The sequence below is a fragment of the Xenopus laevis genome, chromosome 4S (assembly GCF_017654675.1).
Source record: "Xenopus laevis strain J_2021 chromosome 4S, Xenopus_laevis_v10.1, whole genome shotgun sequence".
NCBI classification, from domain to species: domain Eukaryota; kingdom Metazoa; phylum Chordata; class Amphibia; order Anura; family Pipidae; genus Xenopus; species Xenopus laevis.
In genome coordinates this window covers 114,129,101-114,156,484 of record NC_054378.1, presented here as the reverse complement: position 1 = coordinate 114,156,484, position 27,384 = coordinate 114,129,101, and the positions used below count along the sequence as shown (strand labels likewise).

General features: G+C 39.0%; 1 protein-coding gene across 1 annotated transcript; it reads left to right on the top strand.

Annotated features, from left to right (window-relative positions):
• Nucleotides 1-484: 484 nt before the first annotated feature.
• On the top strand, nucleotides 485-27,384 carry ruvbl1.S (RuvB like AAA ATPase 1 S homeolog). Its single transcript, NM_001090387.1, is given in 11 exon segments — nucleotides 485-760; nucleotides 5,601-5,687; nucleotides 6,761-6,893; nucleotides 10,645-10,796; nucleotides 12,685-12,774; nucleotides 14,691-14,840; nucleotides 15,974-16,037; nucleotides 19,118-19,316; nucleotides 23,165-23,267; nucleotides 24,607-24,698; nucleotides 27,001-27,384. Coding segments are annotated over 11 exon segments (1,371 nt in total). The 5' UTR covers nucleotides 485-619; the 3' UTR covers nucleotides 27,161-27,384.

The following is a 27,384-nucleotide window of genomic DNA, read 5'->3' as shown; positions in this document are numbered from 1 at the left end:
AGATTCGGCCGCATACCGAACCGAATCCTAATTTGGGGCAGGAAAGGGAAAAGTGTAAAAAATTCTTCTTTTGTGTCGAAAAGTCACGTGATTTCCCTACCAGGACCCTAATTTAAATATGCAAATTAGGATTTGGATTTGGTTTGGCCAGGCACAAGGATTCAGCAGAATCTGAATCCTTCTGAAGAAGGCCTAATCCTGGCCGAATCACAAACCGAATCCTGGATTAGGTGAATCCCTACTTGAAAGTGAATTAAAGCGTGTAGGAAGCAAACTCTCCTCACACGGTAACCATACAGTTAACAAGCCGTTGTCAGCCGCAGGCCTTGTTGCTAAGGCACAGCGAAGCCACCATCACAGGCGCAACCGGAAACTGTCACTTGACCTTAAACTGACATATGCTTTATCCAATCCGGAGTCGATTTTACAGCAGCGCGTCCAATCAAATAGTAGCATTGGTTGAGCTGGAGGCGGAGATTACTAGGGCCTGAGAAGTCGCATGGTAACCCGCCGGTAGGGTAAGGGATTCCCGCTCACGTGTGTGGGGAGAAGAGTTCTGTTCAGTTCCTCGCCTGGAGCGTCATTTTCCTTCTTACCGGTCACCGCAGCAGCTTCCACCATGAAAATCGAGGAGGTGAAGAGCACCACAAAGACCCAGCGCATCGCTACCCACAGCCATGTGAAGGGCCTGGGGCTGGATGAGAATGGAATAGCCAAGCAGGCGGCAGCTGGGCTCGTTGGGCAGGAGAACGCACGGGAGGTGAGAGGAAAGAACTGCTCTTCCTCAGAGTAATATACTTCTTATTCTTCTGTACTACAACTCCCAGCATCACCTGTCAGAGAGTGTTGCCATGTGTGGGGAGGAGCAGCAGTGCAGGCAGAGCTTATGGCTACCACATGTCTCTGACTTCCAGGGACACTAACTGGGCTTTAATTAAAACTGACCAATTGCATGGAGGAATCTCACTTAGCCGATCACCAACATTTAGTTTCTGTTGAATCATTTCCTCTGTGGCTTCTGATTATTAAAAAGGGGATTTTCAGCTTTGAGTTAACTTTTAGTATGATGTAGAGACCGATATTCTGAGACAATTTGCAATTGCTTTTCATTTTTTATTATTCATGGTTTTTGGGTTATTTAGCTTTTTATTTGGCAGCTCTCCAGTTTGCAATTTCAGCAATCCCATTGCTAGGATCCAAGTTACCCTAGCAACCATGCATTGATTTGGATAAGAGACAGGAATATGTATAGAAGAGGCCTGAACAGAAAGATGAGTAATAAAATGTAGCAATAATTATAAATGTGTAGCCTTATAGAGCATTTGGTTTTAGATGGGGTCAGTGACCCCCCATTGATAAACTGGGAAGTGTCAGAAGAAGGTAAATAATTCAAAAACTATAAAAAATAAATAATGAAGGCCAATTGAAAAGTTGTTTAGAATTGCCATTGGCACTTCTATAACACACTAATTAACTTGAAGGCGAACAACCTCTTTAAAGGAGTTGTTCACCTTTGAGTTAACTATTCGTATGATATAGAGAGGGATATTTGTGGTTTTTGAGTTATTTAGCTTTTTATTCAGCAGCTCTCCAGTTTGCAATTTCAGCAATCTGGTTTGCTAGGGTCCAAATTATCTTAGCAACCGTTCTTTGATTTCTGTAAGAGACTGGAATGGGATAGGCCTTGGTTATAAAACATAGCAATAACAATACACGTGTAGCCTTACAGGAGATTTTTTGTTTTTTAGATGGGGTCAGCGACCCCCAGCTGGAATGAGTCAGAGGAATAAGGCAAATAATTAAAAAATTATAAAAAAAAATAAATTGAAATTGAAAAGTTGCTTAGAATCGCCATTGGTACTTCTATAATATACCAAAAGTTAACTTGGAGATGAACGGGGCTGTTCACCTTTGAGTTAACTTTTAGTATGATGTAGAGAGGGATATTCTGAGACAATTTGCAATTGTTTTTTTTTTTTTCATTTTTTAATGTGGTTTTGGAGTTATTTTAGCTTTTTATTCAGCAGCTCTCCAGTTTGCAATTTCAGCAATCTGGTTGCTAGGGTCCAAATTACCCTAGTAACCATGCATTGATTTGAATAAGAGACTGGAATAGGAGAGGCCCGCCACTTTGGCTTCCTTTTTTTTTTATAGACGCATGCCTTGTCAATAGGGTTACCACCTGGCCGGTATTTTACCGGCCTGGCCAGTAAAAATGTTGCTTGATGCCAATGTTATTTATAGGGAAAAACCATAAAAATATAGGAAGGCCAGTATTTTTTTCCAGAAAACGTGACAACCCTACTTATCACCTGCCCCTTTATGTGACGTCATCGGCAGGGCAGGTTGGCGCAGGTCTATAAAAGGAATCCGGAAGTCGCGGAGGGAGGGCGGATTAGGGTCGTGTAAAACGCGACTCGCACATCACTATTGTGTAGCCTTACAGAGCATTTTTGTTTTTTTAGATGGTCAGTGATCCCCAGCTGGAAAGAGTCAGAGGAAAAAGTCAAATAATTAAAAAAAACTATAAAAAAAAAAATAATGAAGGCCCGTTGCTTAGAATTGCCATTGGTCCTTCTATAACATACAAAAAGTTAACTTGGAGGTGAACAACCTCTTTAAAGGTTAACTATTATTTAACTATTTGTCGCGGGGCGACTACTCAACCCCGAATTGCAGCGTGTGTCTTTGCCCTAATAATCACAAGCTGATTCAGTTGCCCTTGAGCCACTAAATGATCAGTTAACCCCCTGCAGCTTGGCCCAAAACATAGAAATTCCAATTCCAAAACGTTTAAAACCCCACCCAATGGTTGGTGGCCACAATGTTTGTCAGCAAAAAACATGGGTCTCTGTATAGTTTGGTTTCACCATCCCACCCTAATTGGCCCAGTTAAAGGGCACCCGTCACCCCAAAAAATTATTCCAAATCCTATTTTATCATTAGTTAGTCAAGCAAAATTAACTTTAATTACACTGTATAAATTATTCAAATCTTGTTTCCATCAGTCTGGGAATTCATAATTATAACAAGCAGGCAGGAGCCATTTTGTGGACACTGTTAAGACAAGCCTTGTATCATATCAGAATCTTGTTTGTGCACCAGAATGGGGGACCTGATGCCCATCCCCATGTACTGGTTACACAATTAAATGGTGGAGAAAACTGGGGGAATGTGGGGAGAGCAGTGACATCTAGGAAGTGCTGAATGGAAAGTGAAAGTAATTGCTTGCCCCGCCTATATGCCTAAGGCCTAGAGGAGGGGCAGGCAATATTTGATTGACAGCTGAGATTTTTTAAATGAGTTTACAACAGCTATGAATGCTTTAATAAAAAAAAGAATTTGGATTACATGTTTCATTTGAAACATTATACAGCTTTTTATGTCTGGATGACAGGTCCACTTTAAAGAAAGTGGTCTTCTAAACTTCCATCCTGGCCATGTCCCCCAACCTGTCTAGCCATGCTTCATTATGCCTAGAAAACACAGCACATTTTGTAGTGTTTGAACCAAAAGTTTGTGTCCCTTGGGTCTGTGAGTGGACCCCCCAAACCTGCCATACCTCTCCACTTGTATCATATGCTGAACCATGATTATAAATTGAAGTTCCCCTTTGCTCAAAGGATACCATCTTTCTTTCCATTACAAATCCTTTTTGGCTTCTACGAGGAAAATAGTGGGTTTTTTTTTTTTTTAGTTTTTTTTTCTCTTCCCCTTAGTTTTATGGCATGGTTGTGATTCGATGTGCTTTTTTCAGCGACATACTGTATTTCAAACACAGGCAGTGAAGCAGTACCTCATTTGGAATCTCTTCTGAAGGCTCCTGCGGAGAACATTCAAGATTTAGTGGGCTGTATGGAGAGATGATCTGATAGCCGCTGAAATTCTCAGTGAACCAGGAATTTGGATTGTTAGGGTGGGATGGTGAAACCGAGAGTATTAAGGTGGCTATAGACGCAAATCTTTCCCCGATATGCCATTAACGAGCATGGCTATATCGGGGGTAATCCGTATGGCTGAACGATCCGATTACGATGTGTAATGGGCTCCGGCGGGATCGGTCAGGTTAAAATCAAACCTGACCGATCTCCGCCCAACGAAAGCTGTCGGCACTCCCCCCCCCCCCCCCACACGATCCGAAAATCGTACGAATCCTCGATTTTTATAATAGGATCTGTGTGTCTATGGCTACATAGACAGAAATCCGACAGATCTTCTGGAAGCACAGTTAGACTAGGCGTGTTTGTTCTATATAGTCACTGATTATAAAGTACTGTCCCTTTTATTTCACTGGTGTAACAGAACTACAGCATCTTCTTGCTTTCCTTGTCCTTTTAAAGGGTGTTTCAACTTTTAGTATGTTCTATTCTAAGCAATTTTTAAATTGATAATTTTTTTTCATAGTGTTGATTAATTTGCCTTCTTCTGACTTTTCCCAGCTTTCAATGGGGGTCACTGACCCCATATAAAAAAGCATTCTCTGTACGGCTACAAATGTATTGTTGCTGCTTCTTTTTATTACTCCTCTTTCTATTCAGACCCTCTCCTATTCATATTCCAGTCTTCAAATCAGTGCATGGTTACTAGGATAATTTGGACCCTAGCAACCAGATTGCTAAAATTGCTGGAGAGTTGCTGAATAAAAAGCTAAACAACGCAAAATAACACTGTAACATAGATGCATTGTGTCCATTTGGGCCATTTGCTTTAGGATAACTGGTTCTTCAGGGCAGTAACACTCTGGGCAGTTTTGGGCACTTTAGCAACATGTGCTTGGGCCGTGTAAAAACACAACGCTTTTGCAAGTGATTCCCATGCAAGTCTATAATGTAGGTGAGACTTCACATTCGCCTTAAAGGAGAACTAAACCCTAAAAATTAATATGGCTTAAATGGCATATTTTATATAATGAACTTATTGCACCAGCCTAAAGTTTCAGCTTGTCAATAGCAGCAATGATCCAGGACTTCAATCTTGTCACAGGGGGTCACCATCTTGGAAAGTGTCTGTGACACTCACATGCTCAGTGGGCTCTGAGCAGCTGTTGAGAAGCTAAGCTTAGGGCTCGTCACTAATTATCCAGCAGAAAATGAGGTTGGCCTGTAATATAAGCTGATGCTGCAGGGCTGATTATTAAATTCTGATGCTAATTGCACTGTGCTGCCATGTAGTAATTATCTGTATTAATTACTAATCAGCCTTATATTGTGACATTTCTATTCTATGTGTACTGTATATTGTGAGTGGGTCCCTAAGCTCAGTAAGTGGCAGCAGCACAGAGCATGTGCAATGAATCAGCAGAAAAGAAGATGGGGAGCTACTGGGGCATCTTTGGAGACACAGATCTTTACTGCTTAAGGGCTGTGGTTGCCTTGGGCTGGTACAAAAGCCCAAAACATAATGTACAACATTTCTCGCTACTTCTTTAGTTAAGCTTTAGGTTTCCTTTAAGGCTTTCTGCACTTATATTCCATTGTTAACAACAGTACCGCAGTTGTTGGACTGTATATTTTCTCTTCATGGTGGGTACCTGGCATGGGGTAAGCGACTGTACTTTTTCAATCTGTCAGAGCTGTTTAACATTTTCCCTTAAATTACAGGCATGTGGTGTAATTGTGGAGCTAATTAAAAGCAAGAAAATGGCTGGGAGAGCAGTGCTGCTGGCAGGACCTCCTGGAACTGGCAAGGTACTTTATTTTTCTGCTTGTTTCTTTCACCTGGATCCTATTTAACCATGGAAAATGCAAAGCATGAGGATGTGTATATCTCCTATGCTAAACCATTACTATTGCTGCTGGCATTGCCCCCTTATGTTGCTCATAGTTTAATTTTGAACCTGTGAACAACAGATCATATGCATAAACAGTATCTAGAAAAAGTTTATTATACAGCGGGATTATGCATAATACTTTGCGGCTTCTATGCCTCTTAAAGGAGAACTTAAAAAAGATTTTTATGATGTCGGTTTTATTTCTAAATTACACTGCAAATAATTCACTCTACAATTTAAAATGTCATTCCTGAACCAGCAAGTGTATTTTTTTTTAGTTGTAATATTGGTGTGTAGGTGCCATATCAGGTCATTTTGCCTGGTCATGTGCTTTCAGAAAGAGCCAGCACTTCAGGATGGAAGTGCTTTCTGGCAGGCTGTTGTTTCTCCTACTCAATGTAACTGAATCAGACAGCTTTTATCTTGTGTCTGGGAGCGGTTATCTGGTTACCTTCCCACTGTTCAGCTGTTGGGGGAAGGGTCTGAGGGTGATATCACTCCAACTTGCAGTAAATAATGACTGAAGTTTATCAGAGCTCAAGTCACATGACTGGGGGGCATCTGGGAAACTGACAAAATGTCTAGCCCCATGTCAGATTTCAAAATTAAATATAGAAAATCTGTTTGCTCTTTTGAGAAATGAATTTCAGTGCAGAATTATGCTAGAGCAGCACTATTAACTGATATGTTTTAAAAAAAATTCCCATGACCGTTCCCTTTAAAAAGTAATTGAGTTTTACCTGTCATAGAAACTGATGCTACAGGGCTAACTACTAAATTCTGATGCCAATCACACTGGTCTGAGCTGCCATTTAATGAAAATATAAATTAATTACTAATCCGCCTTGTATTGTGGCTTTTAGATGGTAAATATACAGTGTATTGTGAGTTGGTCCCTGAGCTCAGTAACTAACAGTAGCCCAAAGCCTGTTCTCTAAGGGTTTCTTACTCTGCACTCTTTTCATCTTTATATTGTTTGTCTATTTACAGACTGCCTTGGCTTTAGCCATTGCTCAGGAACTGGGCAACAAAGTTCCTTTTTGCCCCATGGTTGGCAGTGAAGTCTATTCCACAGAGATCAAGAAAACCGAGGTACTGATGGAGAATTTCCGGAGAGCCATCGGTAAGTGGTTGATGGGAAGCCTGTAATGTCTGACTTTAAGTGGCACAGTCTTGTGTTAGTAAAATATACATGTAGGGGGTTATTTATCAAAATCCAAATTTATCTCATTGTTTTCTGAAATATACTCCGACCAAACCCGCACGGGTTAGGGTTATTTCCCCGTATTTATCAATACATTTGTCCAAAAATTCCAGTTCGGGAAAAAAACGGGGGGGGGGGGGAAACTAAAAACCATATGAAAATTTGAATTTTTATGATTTTCCACCTTAAAAATCAATTTTTTTTTCCAGATTTTATTCACTAAAACCGCAAAATATTTGGATTCTTGCTCCCAGCTCAGATCAGGATATGTTCAGGACTTTCCCCCATTGACTTATACAACCTTGGCAGGTCTAAGATACTAGATTTTCGGATTCTGACTTTGACCATCCTCAGGGTATAATAAATTCCCAAAAAAATTGTTTTTATTTATTTTTCCACAAAAAATTCTGATTTTATAGTAAAAAAAAAATGTGAATTTTTCGAGTTTTTGGCATTCAGACTTTAATACGTAACCCCTGTAGTGTTGGAATTTCCCTTGATAGAGCTGGGCTTTTGAGGCCAAAAACTGTCAAACTGAATGTTAATTATTTGTTTAATAGGGTGGGCACAGAGAATTAATAAAAGAGCATCTTTGTATTAGTAGTCTCCAAAAGAGACCTGATCTCATTATTAGAAATGGATTATTGTAGGATGGGCATCACTTGCTTCCATTTATTGAAGCAAAAAAATGTTGGTGCAGGGCATACTGGTAACCCAAGTATTGATCAGACCGAAGTTTATGGATAAAAAATGAATGCTTTATTTATATAATCCTCTCGCCTGACGCGTTCCGTGTCTTTGGGACACTTAATCGTAGGCTTGAGCATCACTTGCTTCCATGTCAAAGGGATTGCTTCAAATCCAGGATTCATCCGAATCCCAGGACTTTTTGCACGATTCGATCAGTTATGTGACATTTAGGAGCAGATTTATCAAGGGTCAAATTGAGAATTCTTATTCGAATTTTCAAATTTTTTTTTTATGGTGAAAACTGTCAAATTCGATAGGTATGCACCGAATCCACTATTTTGGATTCGACCTCCGAATCCTTTGCATAAGATTTGGCCGAACCGAATCTGAATCCTAATTTGCATATGCAAATTAGGGGTGGGAAGGGGAAAACATTTTTCACTTCTTTTGTGACAAGTCATGCGATTTCCCTCCCCGTCTCCTAATTTGAATATGCAAATTAAGATTCGGATTCAGTTCAGCCGAGCAGAAGGATTTGGCTGAATCCTTCTAAAAAAGGCTGAATCCTGGATTTGGTGCATTCCTAATTCGACTAGGGAGTTATCCAAATTTAGATTTTAATTTTTATTTTTTTAAAAAAAAAATTCAATTTGATTTTTGAGATTTATCATACTCGGTCCCTTTAGGTCACTGGGAGTGGTCCAGGGATCTATTAGGAGATGTTTGCAGCCTTCCTGACATTCAATTTTTTTCTGAGAAAAAACTCGAGTTTTCGGGTTGTTTCAATTCGTCCATGTAAACCCCAAAATACAGTTTGGCCTAAGGAAAGAAATCATAATTGCCAGTGATATTACTAGTGTTGTGGTTTTAAAGTTATATGTAATTGCTGTTTTAAAACAACGTAGCAGAATCCAGCTGGTTTAGGGGGCCTGTGAAGAAGCACTCAAGGCTGACTGCTGCTAGAATTTTTTCATGAGCCAGAACCAGCAGTAAAGACAGATGGCAAAATATTGCTTTGCTATAAGATTTACAGATACACAGCAACACACCTTTATCCTGTGCACCTATACCCCCATCCTCCCTTTTATTTGTCTGTTCCTTTGTTTAATAGATAAATAAGATCATTGGGGCAGGCAGGGGCCCCATCCTAAATCTGTATTGAAAGGTCAAAATCTCTTAAAGGAAAACTATACCCCCAAAATGAATACTTAAGCAACGGTTTGTATCATATTAAGTGACCTTTTAAAGAATCTTATCAAACAGGAATATATATTTAAATAAATCTTGCCCTTTTACATCTCTTGCCTTGAACCACCATTTTGTGTTGCCTCAGAGATCACCTGACCAGAAATACTGCAGCTCTAACTGTAACAGGAAGAAGTGTGGAAGCAAAAGACAGATCTCTGTCTGTTAATTGGCTCATGTGACCTAACATGTATGTTTGTGTGCACTGAGTTGTACGATCCCAGGTGTGGGCCCTTATTTTTTAAAATGGCATTTTTCTATTTATGATTACCCAATGGCACATACTACTAGAAAAGTATATTATTATGAAAAGGGTTTATTTACTTGAAGCAGGGTTTTACATATGAGCTGTTTTATGCAATATCTTTTTATAGAAACCTACATTATTTGGGGGTATAGTTTTCCTTTCAGCATATCTTTATCTTTTGTTGTTACTATGACTATACTCATGTCTGTGTTTGCACCTTGTAAAGCACTGCATACAATTGTTGTGCTTTATAAATAAATACGTACAGACACATAATTTTGAATCCGATAATTATTGATAAAGAATGTATTTTGGAAAGTTGCTTATAATTACAATTTCAGTTGGAAACATTTTATTTTTGGTTTTACACCTCCTTTAAACCAGCAAATATTTTAAAGGATATGGCAATTTGTACCTCCCCTTTCCTCCAACTTTCTCTCTTCTATATTTTCTATTGCCCTCGTAAATGTATAATGCTTTAAAAATTCAAAAAACCAGCAAATATTTATTTTTAAAATAATGCAATTTTCTGGGAATTTTTTCTTAGCTTTAAATAATTTAGGAGAATTAGATATACAAAAATTCTGGATTTGGTACATCAGTACAAATATGGCGCATGATTGAAAAAAATCCCTGATAGAACCGTAACATATCGATTGAAGGGGATAACTTTTTTTTTTTAATTGCTAGTGATGATTTTCCGAGCTGTTCATTTGGCGCCTAAAAGGGAGAAATTTACCTAGTTAATCCTCCAGTAGTATAAAGCTGAAACCTTCATTGATTTTTGCAAGAAAAGGAGAGAGTCTACGTGGACTAGTCCTTAAATTTGTGTCAAGTTGGGCAGAAATAAAGGTGGTGGTGGGGGGTTTCTCTTGAGTAGAAATGAAAAGAGAAGTGTCTGCAATATTTCCTCAATGTGATGAAGTTGCCTGTCAGGGATTTGGAAATTCGAAACAACAGATGAAATTTGTGTCATCTCAGTCATAAGTTAAATCATAACTAACAGTTACTGGTATTGTTACCCTAGAAAATTCTCTAAATTTCAGCACAGGGAAAGGTTCTAAACAAATATTGGGTTTAGTGAAAGACTGAGGGATTTTATTGTGGGATTTCCAGTTTGGTACATGGATTGGGATTAAAAACTGTAATAATTAAATATCATATACATGAAATATAAATAAACCTCTAAATCAGCCGGTGTCTGTGATCTGACTCCCACAATCGGATTAGCGCAATATCGCCCACCTCAAGGTGGGCTTATCAGGGAGATATGGTGTATGGCCACCTTAAAGGGGTTGTTCACCTTTAAATTAACTTTTAGTATTAGGTAGTGATTAATATTCTGAAAAAATTTACAATTGCTTTTCATTTTAGCTTTTTATTCAGCAGCTCTCCAGTGTGCAATTTCAGCAATCTGGTTGCTAGGGTCCAAATTAACCTAGCAATAAATGGGGCTAGTTTTACAGAAGTTCTAATTTTTTCCCTCAGGACTGCGGATAAGAGAGACTAAGGAGGTGTATGAAGGAGAGGTGACAGAGCTGACTCCCTGTGAGACAGAGAATCCAATGGGAGGATATGGCAAGACCATCAGTCATGTTATCATCGGACTGAAAACTGCAAAAGGAACCAAACAGCTAAAAGTGTGTAATTGTATCGGCTCTGAGCTCTATTGTACATACCCAGTCACTTAGGCAGCACCCAGCTCTGATTCCCATTCTACTTACCTAGGCAGCAGTAAACTATGAACTCTATTCTTCATACCTAGCCTCCTATTCAGCACCCAACTGTGAACTCTATTCTACATACCCAGCCTCCTATTCAGCACCCAACTATGAACTCTGTTCTTCATACCCAGCCTCCTATTCAGCACCCAACATTGAACTCTATTCTACATACCCAGCCTCCTAGGCAGCACCCAGCTATGAACTCTATTCTTCATACCCAGCCTCCTATTCAGCACCCAACAATGAACTCTATTCTATATACCCAGCCTTTTAGGCAGCACTAAACCATGAGCTGTATTCTACATACCCAGCCTCCTATTCAGCACCCAACTGTGAACTCTATTCTACATACCCAGCCTCCTATTCAGCACCCAACTGGGTACTCTATTCTATATACCCAGCCTCCTATTCAGCACCCAACTGTGAACTCTATTCTACATACCCAGCCTCCTATTCAGCACCCAACTATGAACTCTATTCTTCATACCCAGCCTCCTATTCAGCACCCAACAATGAATTCTATTCTATATACCGAGCCTTTTAGGCAGCACCCAACTATGAACTCTATTCTATATACCCGCCCTTCTAGGCAGCATTAAACTATGAACTCTATTCTACATAATCGGCCTCCTATTCAGCACCCAACTATGAACTCTATTCTATATACCCAGCCTCCTATTCACCACCCAACTAAACTCTATTTTACATACCCAGCCTCCTATTCAGCACCCAACTATGAACTCTATTCTACATACCCAGCCTCCTAGGCAGAACCCACTGCTGAACACCATTTTACATGGTCTTTAAGATCTATCCCATCTGTCTTGGGCAGAATTTATTAATGCCCACCAGTGTCCTGTGCCAAATGGAGATACTCCAGTAGTTTGCACCACTGTTTAACCAGCTTTTTACATCTTACCCTTAGAGCTTTGTTATCTTTTTGAAGGAATCGAAAAACCGTATTTTGCCCAATGTAATAGCACCGTAAAGGCAATACTGAAAAAATAACAGTGGCCACTGAGGCAGTATATAATTCTGCAACTATACAACCACTTACAAACCATATTCTTTACTCTTAGGGGTTATTTATCAAAATACGGTATTATTTGTTTTGTTTTTTTAAACCATAGTTTGACCAAACTAGAATCCACAATGACCTTATTTATTATTAAAAAAGCACAATTTAATCGGATCAGCCACAAACTCCATAAGCTTGAGCAAAAAAACCAAATCATGCAATTTTTTCTGGCTTTTTCCTGAAAAGCCTGAATTTTTTTCGGATTTTTGCCCGAAAAGTCGAAAATATTCAGAATTCCAGGCTAAATCCAGCGCTGACCACAGAAACTTCCAAATAGGATAGGGACCTCTCCCATTGACTTATATACAACCTGAGCAGCTTTGGACTTTTTCCATCTTCATAAATCTTGAAAAATTCAAGTTGTTTTTTTCCCACTAAAAATTTGTATTTTATAGTAAAAAAAACCCTCTAGTTTTCGGCATTCAGACTTTAATAAATAACCCCTTAAGTGTATCAATTTCTGCCCATTGGTATTTTAGTGCCTTTTTTTTTTTTTTGCTGTTTAAAGGGGAAATGTTTTTCAGTTTGATGTCCTTCACCCTGACAAATATGATGCAGAATGCTGGGAACTGGCAGTACCACTTTCCACATTCTTGCCTGATTTACATAGTTATTTTGTAATAATAAGAGAAATTACAGATGGTAGATCCTTTATGTATCTGTTGCATGTACTTGTGTCATGAATTCATGGAGATGATTCTCTGTTAATTATACTGCATTTTTTAGCTTGATCCTAGTATCTATGAGAGTCTACAGAAGGAGAGAGTAGAAGTTGGAGATGTGATCTACATTGAAGCAAACAGCGGAGCTGTAAAGGTTGGTGCTTAACATACTTACACACATTCTTGGAAATCTAGTAAATCCCAGTTCCTTCGTTTTTACACACACAAACTTTATTTTTGCTTTAAATTACAAGGAAATGGGTGTTTGCATTTGTCAGACTTGGTAAATTCACAGTACAGAAGTGTTTGGGAACGTTTTGTGCTGCTCATGCACCAAGTCTAAAAAAACAAAATACTCTGAGGGGTTGTTCACCTTCTAAACACTTGAGTTGTTTGGAGATTGTTCACCATAAATAGACTTTTCCGATTGCTTTCCATCTTTTATTTTTTACCGTTTTTCCCAAAATCTAAGTTTAAAGTTTATGTTCATGTCTATGGTCTTTCAGTCTGGCGGCTCAGTGATCCAGGAGCAGATTCTGAACTGTTACAATTTGATACATTTAGTTGATACAATTAGTTGATAAATGTATCCGCAGTACAACTTGCTACATTTAGTTGATACATTTCTCAGCAGCATCTATGGAGTATTAGCAACTATTGTATCAATTCTAACAGCTGCCTTTAAAGCGGAACTCCACGCAAACATAACTTAAGCTTTTTAAAACGTAAACATAATTTCAAGCAACTTTGCAATATACATCAATTAAAAAATAAGCAGACTTTTCATGATTTTTAATGATTTCTGACAGTTCCCTAAGCCTAGCCCCCTGCTCTTCTGCTGATCTGTCTGACTACTTTGCTGAGCTGGCTGACTACTCTTACTTTGTATCAACAGCCATCTGTCCTCAGTCTGCATCCTCCAAACCCCACAATTCCCTGCACATGTGACTTCAATAAGGAACATCATAGTGCAATGCATTGTGGGTTATGTAGTTCCTGCATGCTGTCTGTAAGCTGTGGAGAAGTTGTTACAATTTGTAACATCAGTGTTTAGTTCCTCCTTCCCTTCCAGGATTTCAAATGATGCAGAAAGAGAACTGTTAAACAGCTGGATTTCAGCATATAAAATGCCATTTATTCATACTTTCTGACAAAACTGGTAACAGTGATGGGTATATTAGGGGTTTCTGTTTTTTGTTCTTTATCAAATTTTGGTTTGGAAGCCAGAGTTCCCCTTTAATGAAACTCTGAGATTCTGCTCAGCAGGGACAAAGATAACAAATGTATTAACTATATGTATCCATTTAGAACAGTTGGAGTCGTAGACCCCCCCCCCCCTTCCAGAGTTTCTTTAGAAGGTGAAAAATATAAATTTACACTTCAATATTAGAAAAACAATCACAAATAGAAAGTAGATGGGGAAAAAAGTCTTTATTTCTGGTGAATTATTTGAAACCAACCGAACTTTAAAAAAGTGTTGGAAGGTGAACAACCGCTTTAAAGAAGAGAAGTGCTGACCTGGAGTAAGACGTGAGTGATTAGAATCTCTGGGTGTACATAACAAATTACCACCACCCAGTGATTGAGGCTTTCCTTGTTCTTTAAACACACTGAGGATCCACATTTGTTTATAGTTGTTGGAATTGACCAACAAACTTTTGGGCTTGAGTAGCAACAATGAGTTGCTCATGTTGTTTTTATAATTCTGGTTCCTGATTAACATCATCAAAGTATTTTATTCGTTTTTTTTTTAAAACTGACTGTACCTAAGGGAAACCTTAGTAAATGCTATGAGTCTTCAATTCTTAAGGTTTGTTATAATTGTGCTGAAGTTTCTGCCATTGGCAGCTCACCATCTCCCAAATGAAGGGCTTTGGGTTTTCTGTGTTTAAGCTTTTGTAATAAAGCAAAGGGTAGTCATAGCTAGAAAGAACCTTTTTTTTTCTATACCTGTCAACGGGGCTGTAATTGGTAAGCAAGTAACCTTTGCCTGTTTATCAGCAGCTTGTCAGTCATTATTTTGGCAAGCATACTCATGCTACACCTGTTTCCCTACCCCACTTTTTCCAGCGGCAAGGCCGATGCGATACATACGCCACGGAATTTGACCTTGAAGCTGAGGAGTACGTCCCCTTGCCGAAGGGAGATGTTCACAAGAAAAAAGAAGTGATTCAGGATGTCACCCTGCATGACCTGGATGTAGCCAATGCACGGCCACAGGTACAGGAGCACATGCAGGCTAACGAGCTGCAGGGATGGAGAAGTGGATGGGCACATGGGTAGTCTGCTGCAGAATTATTTAAAGGGCCAGTAATTAATATGTTTGTCATATAATCTTCTTTTAGTATGATGCAGACACCCGAATTCAAAGACACTCTGCAGTTAGTATAATAAAGGGGTGAACCTTAATATAATAATTAAAGGGATTCTGTCATGATTTTTATGATGTTTTTATTTTTAAATTACACTGCAAATAATTCACTCTACCATCCAAAATGTCATTCCTGAACCAGCAAGTATATATTTCTTTTTAGATGTAATATTGGTGTGTAGGCAGCCATCTCAGGTCATTTTGCCTGGTCATGTGCTTTCAGAAAGAACTGCTTTCTGTTGTTTCTCCTACTCAATGTAACTGAATGTGTCACAGTGGGACCTGGATTTTTACAATTGAGTGCTGTTCTTAACTCTACCAGGCAGCTGTTGTCTTGTGTTAGGGAGCTGCTATCTGGTTACCTTGCCCTTGTTCTGTTGTTAGGCTGCGGGAGGGAAAAGGGAGGGGGGTGATATAACTCCAACTTGCAGTAGAGAGTGACTGAAGTTTATCAGAGCACAAGTCACATGACTGGGGGCAGCTGGGAAACTGCCAATATGTCTAGCCCCATGTCAGATTTTAAAATTTCTTCTGGAGCAGCACTATTAACTGATGTGTTTTGAAAACAAACATTTTTCCCATGACAGTATGCCTTTAATATTAATAATTGTATTGACTTGTATCCTTATATATAAAGCATCTCTTGATCTGTTATCCACCATCCCCACTTGCTGTTCTGGGTATGTCTGCCTTTTTCTTTCTTCTCTCCATGATCTGATATTTTCCAGACACCTCTTGCTCAACTGTAGTATTTATTTAATGGCCCTTTACTCCCCTTCCTCCTGAACATGCCAGTTTGCACCACTGATCCAGAAAATATCAAACTATTGCTTCCTTCCCTATTCTGGTACCTGCCTACTTGCTTTTACACCTTCTCTGCTCATTTGCTTGGGTGGATTTTAGGGAATTCCAACTATTAACTTGTGAATATGTAATGTGAAAATTACTGACGTGACTATATACTATTTTTGCTCTTTTAAAGGGAGGACAGGACATTCTGTCTATGATGGGACAACTCATGAAGCCCAAGAAAACAGAAATTACAGGTATGGTAGCCCATTTGAAAGTACAGTGAAACTATGGTTGTCACCTGACCAGTCTGGCCGGTAAAAAGATGGATTTTGACTTACCGGAAAATCATGGACTGTCGGTGCAGCAAGAAAAATGTGCTGTCCCAACCTCCAAGTAGGACAGAAGAAAAAAACTGAGGGGAATCGGGAGAAGCAAGAGCTTATATGAAGAGGGCAGAGTCGAGATTCTATTTTTTTTCTTCTGTCCTGCCTCCGGAGGTGGATACTTAACCCCATGGTTGCTGCACTGACAGGAAGGGCCGTTCTAGAGAAATGATGGTTGATGCCAATGTTATTAATAGGCAAAAAAGCTAAATATATAGGAAGGCCGGTATTTTTTTTTTCTAGAAAAGGTGGCAACCATAGGTGAAACATCAATTTTATACACTGATTTAAAATTTTCCCGCATTTTACACAGTATTTATCCACCCTGCATCCCCCAATAATTAGTGTAAAAAGAAACTTGAAGGATGCTGTGTATTCCACATGTTCTAAAAGTAACTAGTGTGCTCTTCTCAGTATATTTGCGCTGTTCTATGTATACACTGCAGTTACCCCTGTCTCTCTCATCCGTGTGGTGCCCAGAGATGCTGTGTAGCATGTTAAATTGCACAGGTTTTGTCTGCCCTTCTAAAAGATATAAATAGCACAAGAAACTGATTAATGAGGATTTAAATAAAATTAAATGAACAGTGCCCCGATGGTAAACCTACACACAGATATTAAATGCCTCTATGTGTGTTTTATTTTTTTATATATCCACTGCTGGCAATACATGTATAAACTGATCTCGTATATCGCGTTTGGAGACTAAGGGGGTTATTTATCAAAGTCCGAATTTATCTCAATATTTTCTGCTACAAACTCCGATCAAATCCGCGCGGGTTTTTATGCTTATTTATTATTACATTTCCCCCGAAAATTTGCTTTGCGGGAAAACAATTCGATCTTCGAATTTCGGATTTTTTTTCATCAGATTTTCACGAATTTCACTATTTTTTCAGGATTTTCACTCGATAACTTTGGGGTATTGTACGAAACTCAGTGCATTTATATACAAACCTTGGCAGGTCTGAGATGCCAGATTTTCAGACTCGGGGGTTTAATACATTACGGGAAAAAAAATTTTTTTTATTTAAAGTCTGATTTTATAAGAAGAAAAAAAAAGTCACAAATTTTTCATGATTTTTGCATTCAGAGTTTAATAAATAACCCCCTAATTGTAATGATTTTGAAGCTGAGCAAATCTTATTGCTTTTAGCATTGGGCTCGTTATTGTTTGTGCAGACTTAGGGGGGAATATGAAATCCAAAAAAGTAAAAAGCTTCAAAGTAATTTTTGGGTACTTCGACCATCGAATAGGCCAAATTCGATTTGAATTGAAAAAACTGCGAATATTCAACCACTTGAATATTCGCCACCTTAAACCTGCTGAATTCCTGTTTAGCCTATGGGGGACCTCCTAGAATCTATCTGAGGCTTTTGGGCAAGTTTTGAGAAGTCGAAGTTTTGTTTTGTAAAATCCCTCGAATCATTAGATTCAAAGTATTAAATCGTTCGATCATACTATTTTACTTCCATCGAAAGCATCCCTTTTTCGCTGGGAAAAATACTTTGGCTATCGAAGTACTCAAATTCGATGGTCGAATTTCAAAGTTTTCTTTTGAAACTTCGAAATTCGATCCTTGATAAATATGCCCCTTAATCAAATGTAATCAACATTAGTAATTAAACAACACTACAGATTACTTACATTCATCAATTACAAACCATTGTTTCATTAGTCCTGAATGATCATTCTAATGCAAGTATTATTGAAATAATAGTCTCACTTTAAGAACGTAGGCCAAATGTATTTGTCAGCAAATATGTCATTTAAAGGGCAGTTACCGATCCCTTAACGTTGTTTTGAAATAGTACACCACAAATGGTGTATTTCTATTTTTTATCTTTTAAAAATAAATTGGTTTAGTTTTCCCTTTAATTGCTGACCTTTGAACTCATCAGTGTTCTGAGTTGCGTTTACCTCCATATGCGTTTCAGTGCGTTTGTTTAGATGCAGCATTTTGGCATCTTCTTGCCTTTGACGTGCATTCACATATCAATAGAACAGGGGGTAGTGTTTGGCACTTTAAAAAAAAAATACGCACTTGGTTGCAATTAAAAAAAACAAAAAAGACAAAAAAACATTTTAACACACTATATGCAGACTCACTGCCCCATCGTGGAGCTCCGATTTAGCCATATTCTACATGGATAGGCTGATCTGTGCATCATAAGCTGACACTTGGACAGATTTATCAAGGGTCAAATTGAAAATTCGACCCTTGGTCAAAACTGTCAAATTCGACTAGTGGGGGTTCATCCATATTGATTAGAGTTTTTTAAAAAAACAATTTAGAATGAGATTTATTATACTCTGGCCCAAAAAACTCGGTTAGAGTTTGATTGAATTTGATTAGAAATCAAATTGAATTTCAAATGAGATTTTAGAGATTTATCATACTCTGGCCCTTTAAGAATTCGTATTTGACTATTCGCCACCTTAAACTCTGCCAAATTGCAGGGAGAGGGTGAGGGATCAAAATGGAGATGTTTGATAAAAACTCGAATGTCAGGAAGGCTGCAGTGAAAAAACTTGATTCGAGTTTGATCGAATTCGAATCGAGTTTTATTTTGTTAATAAATTTCGAATTTATGGGAGTTTAAAAAAAAAAAAACTCGCATGATTTTGAAATACGAACCTTGATAAATGTGCCTCCCAGAGATTTATTTTAATTAGGAGTATAATTTAACTAATTATTTTTAAAAAAATTTTATTGGTAAAAGGTAGAAAGGAGTTTAAATACAGTAATTATTTCTGGTATATACTATTAGAAAATTGTTAATTTTTCAGGTGGACTTCTCCTTAACCATAGACTGTTAGGGAATCGTAGAAGCCTGGAGGTCTGCAAATTGCGCTTCAGTTTTTGGGAGCAATCCTATTTAATGTATTTGTAGTATGCATGCCATATATCATTATGTGTTACAGTAATACAATTCTCTTTATATTCTAGATAAGCTGAGAGCGGAAATCAATAAAGTGGTGAACAAATACATTGACCAAGGCATAGCTGAACTTGTCCCGGGGGTGCTGTTTATAGATGAAGTACACATGTTGGATATAGAATGTTTTACATACCTTCACCGTGCTCTAGAGTCATCCCTTGCGCCCATCGTTATCTTCGCTACCAATCGTGGCAACTGCATCATTAGGTAAGTACCTGGCCCAAATACAGACTATAGCTCTCTTGAAGGAGAACTAAACCCTAAAAATGAATAGGGCTAAAAATGCCATATTTTATATACTGAACTAAGGTTTCAGCTTCACAATAGCAGCAATGATCCAGGACTTCACACTTGTCGCTTGTCACAATATCAGCCTTGTATTGTGAAAGTTCTATTCTATGTGTACTGTATATTGTGTGACAGCAGCACAGAGCATTTGCAGTGAACCAGCAGAAAAGAACATGGGGAGCTACTGGGGCATCTCTGGAGACACAGATCTTTACTGCTAAAGGGCTGTGGTTGCCTTGGGCTGGTACAGAAGCACAAAACATAATGTACAACATTTCTAGCTACTTCTTTAGTTTAACTTTCCTTGTCCTTTAAAGGGGGGAACGATCGCAAAAAATAAAATTTAATATAAGCTTTGGTATACTGAAATAAAATTACTAAATATAATCATATAATTAAAAAATATGTATGGTTTCTAAAATAATGAAGTTTATCTCAGCATCTGTTCCTCTTCATTTATGTTGCAGAGGGAAGTGTACAAAGCGGCTTTGCACCAGCATTCCTTTTTTCAATTTGACATTTAGTCTGTCTCCAAAGTAAAAAAAATAAAAAAAGTAATCTGGTTGTTAGGAGCAGTGACCCTGGCTACCAGTAATCAAATTGATTGTGAATATTATTTTATTTAATCAGTCCCTGTTCCTTCAGTCTGACATTTTGACAAATGCCGGTTGGTAGCAGGCCCGGACTGGCAATCTGTGGGTTCGGGCAAATGCCAGAGGGGCTGCTATAAGGTGCCATAGAAAGTCAGTATTTAGTGGGCTGGTGGGAACTGTTTGGGCCTCTGTGTGGGTTGAGTGGGCCTCTATGTACCTGAAATGCCGTGGCCTATTTTATTCTCAGTCTGGACCTGGTTGGTAGGGTGTGTGAACCTAGAAACCAGATAGTCTTAAATGCATTTGAATTGAATTGCACCAAAAATGTTTGCCAGACTTTTAGTAGAGCAGTGGGCGAAACCCTGATATATAGAGTAAGGCAACAATGCATTTCACAGCACTGTGCAATAAAATACACTGGCAGGCTTAAAGGAACAGTAACACCAAAAAAATATTGGTTTAAATTAATGTTGCCCTGCACTGGTAAAACTGATGTGTTTGCTTCAGAAACACTACTATAGTTCATATAAACAAGCTGCTGTGTAGCAATGGCGGAAATTGAAAAAAGGCTTTATGGCACAGGAGAAATAGTGGATATCGGATAACGCCATTATGTTCTACAGAGCTTATCTGTTGTGTAACCTGATAAGAGTTCAAATAAAATCATTATAAAACCCTTTTCTCCTTTAAATAACTGCCCCATGGCTACACAGCAGCTTATTTATATAAACATTAGTAGTGTTTCTGAAGCAAACAGTTTTACCAGTGCAGGGCAACACTACATTTATTTGTATGACTTTAAAACACTTATGTTTTGATGTTACTGTTCCTTTAAATCTGATAAGCCACTGCAGGGTTGCAGCCTATCCGCTTCCTAAACTGACAAATGCCACCCCATCCCTGAATGAAATGAGAGCATTTTCTGTGGATAAATATGCTTTGCTTGTTCTGGGTACAGTAAGGCTGTGGAGACCCACACATCATGCTGGTGCCATCTGGTGGAAGACAAATAGAAACAGAAAAAAAATTATCTATTGGGTTACTGTGGGATTTTGAAATTGCACAGGTGGAACTCAACTCCACTGTGGGATTTTGAACTTGCCTGATGCTGTAGTTTTATTTCTATATAAATACAATGCATATACAGTTCCGGAAGCCCGTTGGCTCCGAATTTCCAGAAAGGCCGTCTCTCATAGACTTAATTTTATCCAAATAATCAATTTTTAAAAATGATTTCCTTTTTCTCTGTAATAACAAAACAGTAGCTTGTACTTGATCCCAACTAAGATATAATTAATCCTTATTGGAAGCAGAACCAGCCTGTTGGGTTTATTTAATGTTTAAAGGATTTCCTAGTAGTCTTAAGGTATGAAGATCCAAATTACAGAAATATCTGTTATCCGGAAAGCCCTAGGTCCCAAACATTCTGGATAACCGGTCCCATACCTGTATAAGGTCAAATGGCTGCGAACCATAAGGATAGAACTCACAGGACTTTAAAGGATTGCCAAACAAAAACATCAGTACAGGAAAATAGGTAGTAATTAAAGGTTCTGCCCTAGTGCTCCTATAAAGGTATAGAAAATCCTTAGAGAGATTAATGGTGTATTTATGGGTCTTAGAAATACAACTTTTCCGTTTCTCAAGACTAAAGGTGGCCATACACCTTGAGGTGGGCAATATCGGGCTGATGTGATTGTGGGCCCTAGGGCCCAACGATCATATCATAAATGTATGGGATACGGGCAGTCGGATTGCGGGACCCTATAAATGAACAGATGTGGTCAGTTATCCAGTGGGATTTTTACCCCTGCCCAATCAACATGATATAGATCTGGGAAGCCCGTCGGAGGGCCCCACACACGGGCCAATAAATTGCCCACTCGGTCTGTCAGCAGTTGTTATCGGCCTGTGTATGGCCAGTTTTAAAAACAACCAGCGTTAGATGTCCATGTTTTAGTAAACCGCATTAATGTAATAGAATGTCCAATTCCTAGCTACTTTGCAATTGGTCTTCATTATTTATATGCTATACTTTTTGTTATTTGCCATTTTCTTCTGATCCTTTCCAGCTTTCAAATGGGGGTCACTGACCCCATCCAAAAACAAATGCTCTGTAAGACTACAGGTTTATTGTTATTGCTACTTTTCATTACTCTCTATTCAGGCCTCTCTTATTCATATTCCAGTCTCTTATTCAAATCAATGCATGGTTGCTAGGGTAATTTGGACCCTAGCAACCAGATTGCTGAAATTGCAAACTGGAGAATAAAAAGCTAAATAACTCAAAACACCACAAATAATAATAAATGAAAACCAATTGCAAATTGTCTCAGAATATCACTCTCTACATCATATTAACGTTCATTTAAAGGTGAACAACCCCTTTAACCCCATAGAGTAAGGCTTTTCAATAAGTGCACTGCATCTCCACGTATTAATATAATATGCAGTGTGTACATGTAACACATGGGTCCCTTGTGCTGCACCCGTTGGTCATCCAAAGCAGTTGACAGTGGTCTTTCTGCCGAAAACCCGACAACCTATTGATAACATTGGGATCAACCATCATTTTTACGGGCCAGGCCGGTAAAATACCGGCCAGGTTGCAACCCTAACACGACCTGATGCTGGACTCTACAGTAGATGGTGGGAGGCCGGGTCTGGGCTGAGATTCAAAATAGGCCCTGGCATTTCAAGTTCACAGAGGTCCAATAAATCGCAGCTGTCTGGTATCTTACAATGGGTCTGGTGAGGGCCTAAGGTGAAGGCTAATTAGGGTGACACTGAGGTGATTGTGTATTTGCTCTCCTTACTGCTGAAGGCTAGTGATGGTGGGATGAATGCTTATTTGCTAATTTAGCTTTACTTGGAGATGATAAAACAATGATTTCATATATGTGTAACCCTGTTTGAGGCAAGGATTGATTTTCTTTGAATCAGAAAGGGCATTTGGAGGTGAGGTTGATCCCAGTAAGGCTAAAATCCACTGATTTGTCATAGCCCACCATGGGCAAATGAACTGGGTGATGCATGGAGATATTAAGTACTCCATATTCTCTGCTACGGTCTGGAAACAAATGGAATTCACACTCACATCAGTACCCAGAATTGATATGTGGAGACCAAAGTGTGTTCTTATGACTTAAAAACCCACTTTTTGTATTGCCATAGGGGCACAGAAGATGTGGCGTCTCCTCATGGCATACCCCTGGATCTGCTGGACAGAGTGATGATCATACGCACCATGCTGTATACACCGCAGGAAATGAAGCAGGTATGCACGGGTCCCTACATGAAATCAAGCAGGTATGCACGGGGTCCTAGATGAAATGAGGCAGGTATGCACGGGGCCCTACATGAAATGAAGCAGGTATGCACGGGGCCCTACATGAAATGAAGCAGGTATGCACGGGGCCCTAGATGAAATGAAGCAGGCATGCACGGGTCCCTAGATAAAATTAAGCAGGTATGTGCGGGTCCTTAGATGAAATGAAGCGGGCATGCATGGGTCCCTGCATGAAATGAAGCAGGCATGCACAGGTCCCTGCATGAAATGAAGCAGGTATGCACGGGTCCCTAGATGAAATGAAGCAGGTCCCTACATGAAATGATGCAGGTATGAACGGGTCCCTAGATAAAATGAAGCAGGGATCCCACGGGTCCCTACATGAAGGGTCCCTACATGAAATGATGCAGGTATGCGCGGGTCCCTATATGAAAGGAAGGACTCGCTCTTATCCTGCAACAACATGACTGGCAGCTGGTCTCTGCGCTGAATTCTAAAGGGTGATGTTGGTTTGAAACCCTGCTGCAATACTTCTACAGCACCTCATTGGCTTCTACTGATTAATAAACATTCTACTTGTAACAGGCTGTCTATATAAAGTTTCCCGAGAGCTCGCACACTCGCAGCCAGTGCCTTCTCAGGTTTAATTTAAATAGGCGCCTCCTGCTATCTTGTTTACTGAGCTGCCAAAGTGAAAAATACCTGTATTATATGAGACTTGCTATCTCAGCAGTACAATACACAACATCATTATCCAGACTACTCCTTATCACTCAGCAGCGGGCACAGGCTTCTGGGAGTGTTGTACCCCCCCCCCCCAAGCCTTCTGCTGCATGTACTGTATGCACCGTCCCTTTCTCTTGCCTTTAATGTGATGATCTTACTAAAACAAGGCCGTGAGCCTGCAAATCCTGCCGCTGCTCAAGGGGTATATTCTGATATACTGGGAATTAGTATTTGTGAGAGGGCTTGTTGGGTGCCCACCTTACAGGTCTTATATACTTTTTCAGATTTGTCTGAATACTGAACGCTAAATTGCATATAAAAATTGGCAATAGAAAGTTTATAAATTGACAGCTGTTTATACTTCTGTTTTTCTTTTTCTTCTTACATTTTTTTCGACCTTAACTCCTGATTATAATGTGACTTGAGTCTAGGATTGCTTTATCTGCTGCAGTAGTCTCTGGATTTCTAATTTCCCTTAAATAACCGGTAAAACGAATAGATCTGGAAAAGGCCATGCATTTGCTGGGCTGGATCAATGCCCAGCAAATCGGCCCTTGCTGGCCGGCAGATACTTAATAATTGGGGTGTTTCTTTCTTTTAGATCATTAAGATCCGAGCTCAGACAGAGGGGATTAACATTAGTGAAGAGGCCTTGAATCACCTGGGAGAAATTGGTACCAAGACAACATTAAGGTAACTGATCTGTATCATGTTGGTCTCACACAGGAGTCTCTAACAGGGCTGACAGATGTCCTTGGGGCCCAGCACTGCTCCGATAGACAGATGGAAGCCATCCGGTATCTAAACGGCACAGGTGCTTTAACCACACACTCCATGCCTGATGTCCTGTTATTGGAAAAGCCTCAGAATTTGCCTTATTGCTTTGTGTTCTTCCTTCCATCAATCACATCCTAGCCATACTCTCTGATCTGGGAATTTCAGTATGTTTTTGCTATATTCAGTGTATAGTTATAAACTGTATATTAGATAAACCACTAAATGGGAGGGGGAGAGAAGAATGTTCACATCTATTTGATATAACAAACATGGAGGGATAAACAAATACTGCATTCAATAGCAACGACAAAAGGAGATGTTCACCTTTTAAATTAACTTTTAGTATTATGTAGAGAGTGATATTCTGAGACAATTTGCCATTGGTTTTCCTTTTTTAATATTTGTGGTTTTTCAGATATTTAGAATTTTATTCAGCAGCTAGCTCTTCAGTTTGATTTTTCAGCAGTCTGGTTGCTAGGGTCCAAATTACCCTAGCAACCATGCATTGATTTTAATAAGAATAGGAGAGGCCTGAATAGAAAGATAAGTAAGTAATAAGGGCAGAGACACACAGTCAGATTCGGGGAGATTAGTCGCCTGAGGACAAATCTCTTCTTTGATCTCCCGAACTGCCTTCCCACCAGCTAGAATGCAAATCACCGGCGGTATGGCACTCAAAGCGCTTCATTTTCGGGCGACTAATCTACCCAAATCTGACTGTGTGTCTCTGCCCTAAAAAGTAGCAATAACAATACAGTTGTAGCCTTATGGTAAGGGCACACAGGGAGATTAGTCGCCCGGGGGCAAATAATCTTCCCAAATCTGCCCGTGTGCCCTTACCTTTAAAGAGCATTTTTTTTAAGATGTTAGAAGTTAAGTTAAGTTAGAAGGCAAATATTTCAAAAACTATTAAAAACAAAAAAAAAAGGCCAATTGAAAATTGGCTTAGAATTATCCTTTCTATAACATAGTACAGGTATGGGACCTGTTGTCCAGAATGCTCGGGACCTGGGGGTTTTTTTTGGATAACGGATCTTTCTGTACTTTGAATCTTCGTACCTTAAGTCTACTAGAAAATCATGTAAACATTAATGAACCCAATAGGCTGGTTTTGCTTCCAATAAGGATTAATTATATCTTAGTTTGGATCAAGTACAAGGTACTGTTTTATTATTACAGAGAAAAAGGAAATCAGTCAAATTTGGATTATTTCGTTATGGAGTCTATGAGAGACTGCCATTCCGTAATTTGGAGCTTTCTGGATAACTGTTTCCAGATAACAGATCCTGTAAAAGTTAACTTAAAGGGGTTGTTCATCTTCAAAGAACTAGTTTTCAGATAGATCACCAGAAATAACAACTTTTTCCAATAACTTTCCATTTACTATGTGTGACTGTTTTTCTAATATTGAAGTGTAAAGTGTCATTATTCACCTTCTGAAGCAGCTCTGGGAGGGGGGTCGCCGACCCTGTAAACTGTTCTAAATTGATACATTTGTTATCTTTGTCCCTACTGAGCAGAATCTCTGGGTTTCATTACAGGCAGCTGTTAGAATTGATACAATAGTTGCTAATACTCCACAAATACTGCTGAGAAATGTATCAACTAGATGTTGCAAAATTGTAACCGTTCAGAGTCTGCGCCTGATTAGATTTTGGAAAAACCGGTAAAAAAATAATGAAAAAAAGTCTTTATTTCTGGGAACAATCTGTAAACAACTGAACTGAAAAACAGTTTTGGAATGTGAACCACCCCTTTAAAAGTGAACCAGTGTCACACAGCTCATTATTACGAAGTTGTGGCATAAAAATGCCAAATACACATTATTATAGTCAATTCTCTAAAACACAACATTTTGCACCCAATATCCACCAGAAAATGTCAGAATGCATGTTTCCCTGTATAAGAGCTGATACACCGGGACAAATAAAAAGGTAGGCTGGATTGTGAGTGACATTGCTCTGATACCAATGGAAAATATAAAGAAATGTTTTTAAATGAAAGTTGCTTAGAATTCCCCTGTCTGAAATTTAGACCATATAGAACTCAAAATTGGAATTGATGTTCTTCTCAAATGAGGGTGACCGGAGAAACAAAAAGTCATGAATATTTAGTAGCAAAGTTGAACTGTTCGGACACTCGTTTAAAGTGCAGGCTTCTAGTTGTTCTTCTGCGTGTTTGTTGCACTGATTTGTCTCTCCCTTCGTTGTCATCGCAGGTACTCTGTTCAGCTGCTCACCCCGGCTAACCTACTGGCCAAGATCAACGGCAAAGACAGTATCGAAAAAGAGCACGTGGAAGAAATAAATGAACTGTTCTATGATGCAAAGTCCTCTGCCAAAATCCTTGCTGAACAGCAAGAAAAGTTCATGAAATGAGAAAGGGACGGGTCTCTGTACTGGAGCAGAAACATCTCAATACTGCACAGGGTTATATTTATATCCGAAGGAGAAAAGCCGGCCATTGATCGCATCCCCTGATATGGGAGAGTTCAGTAATGAACTGATATAGACCTTTCAGCAATTCATTGTAGAATTCATCTGAGCTCAACATTTTTCTTTTGATATTGAAATACTGTTTTTCATTAAATATTTAAACCTCG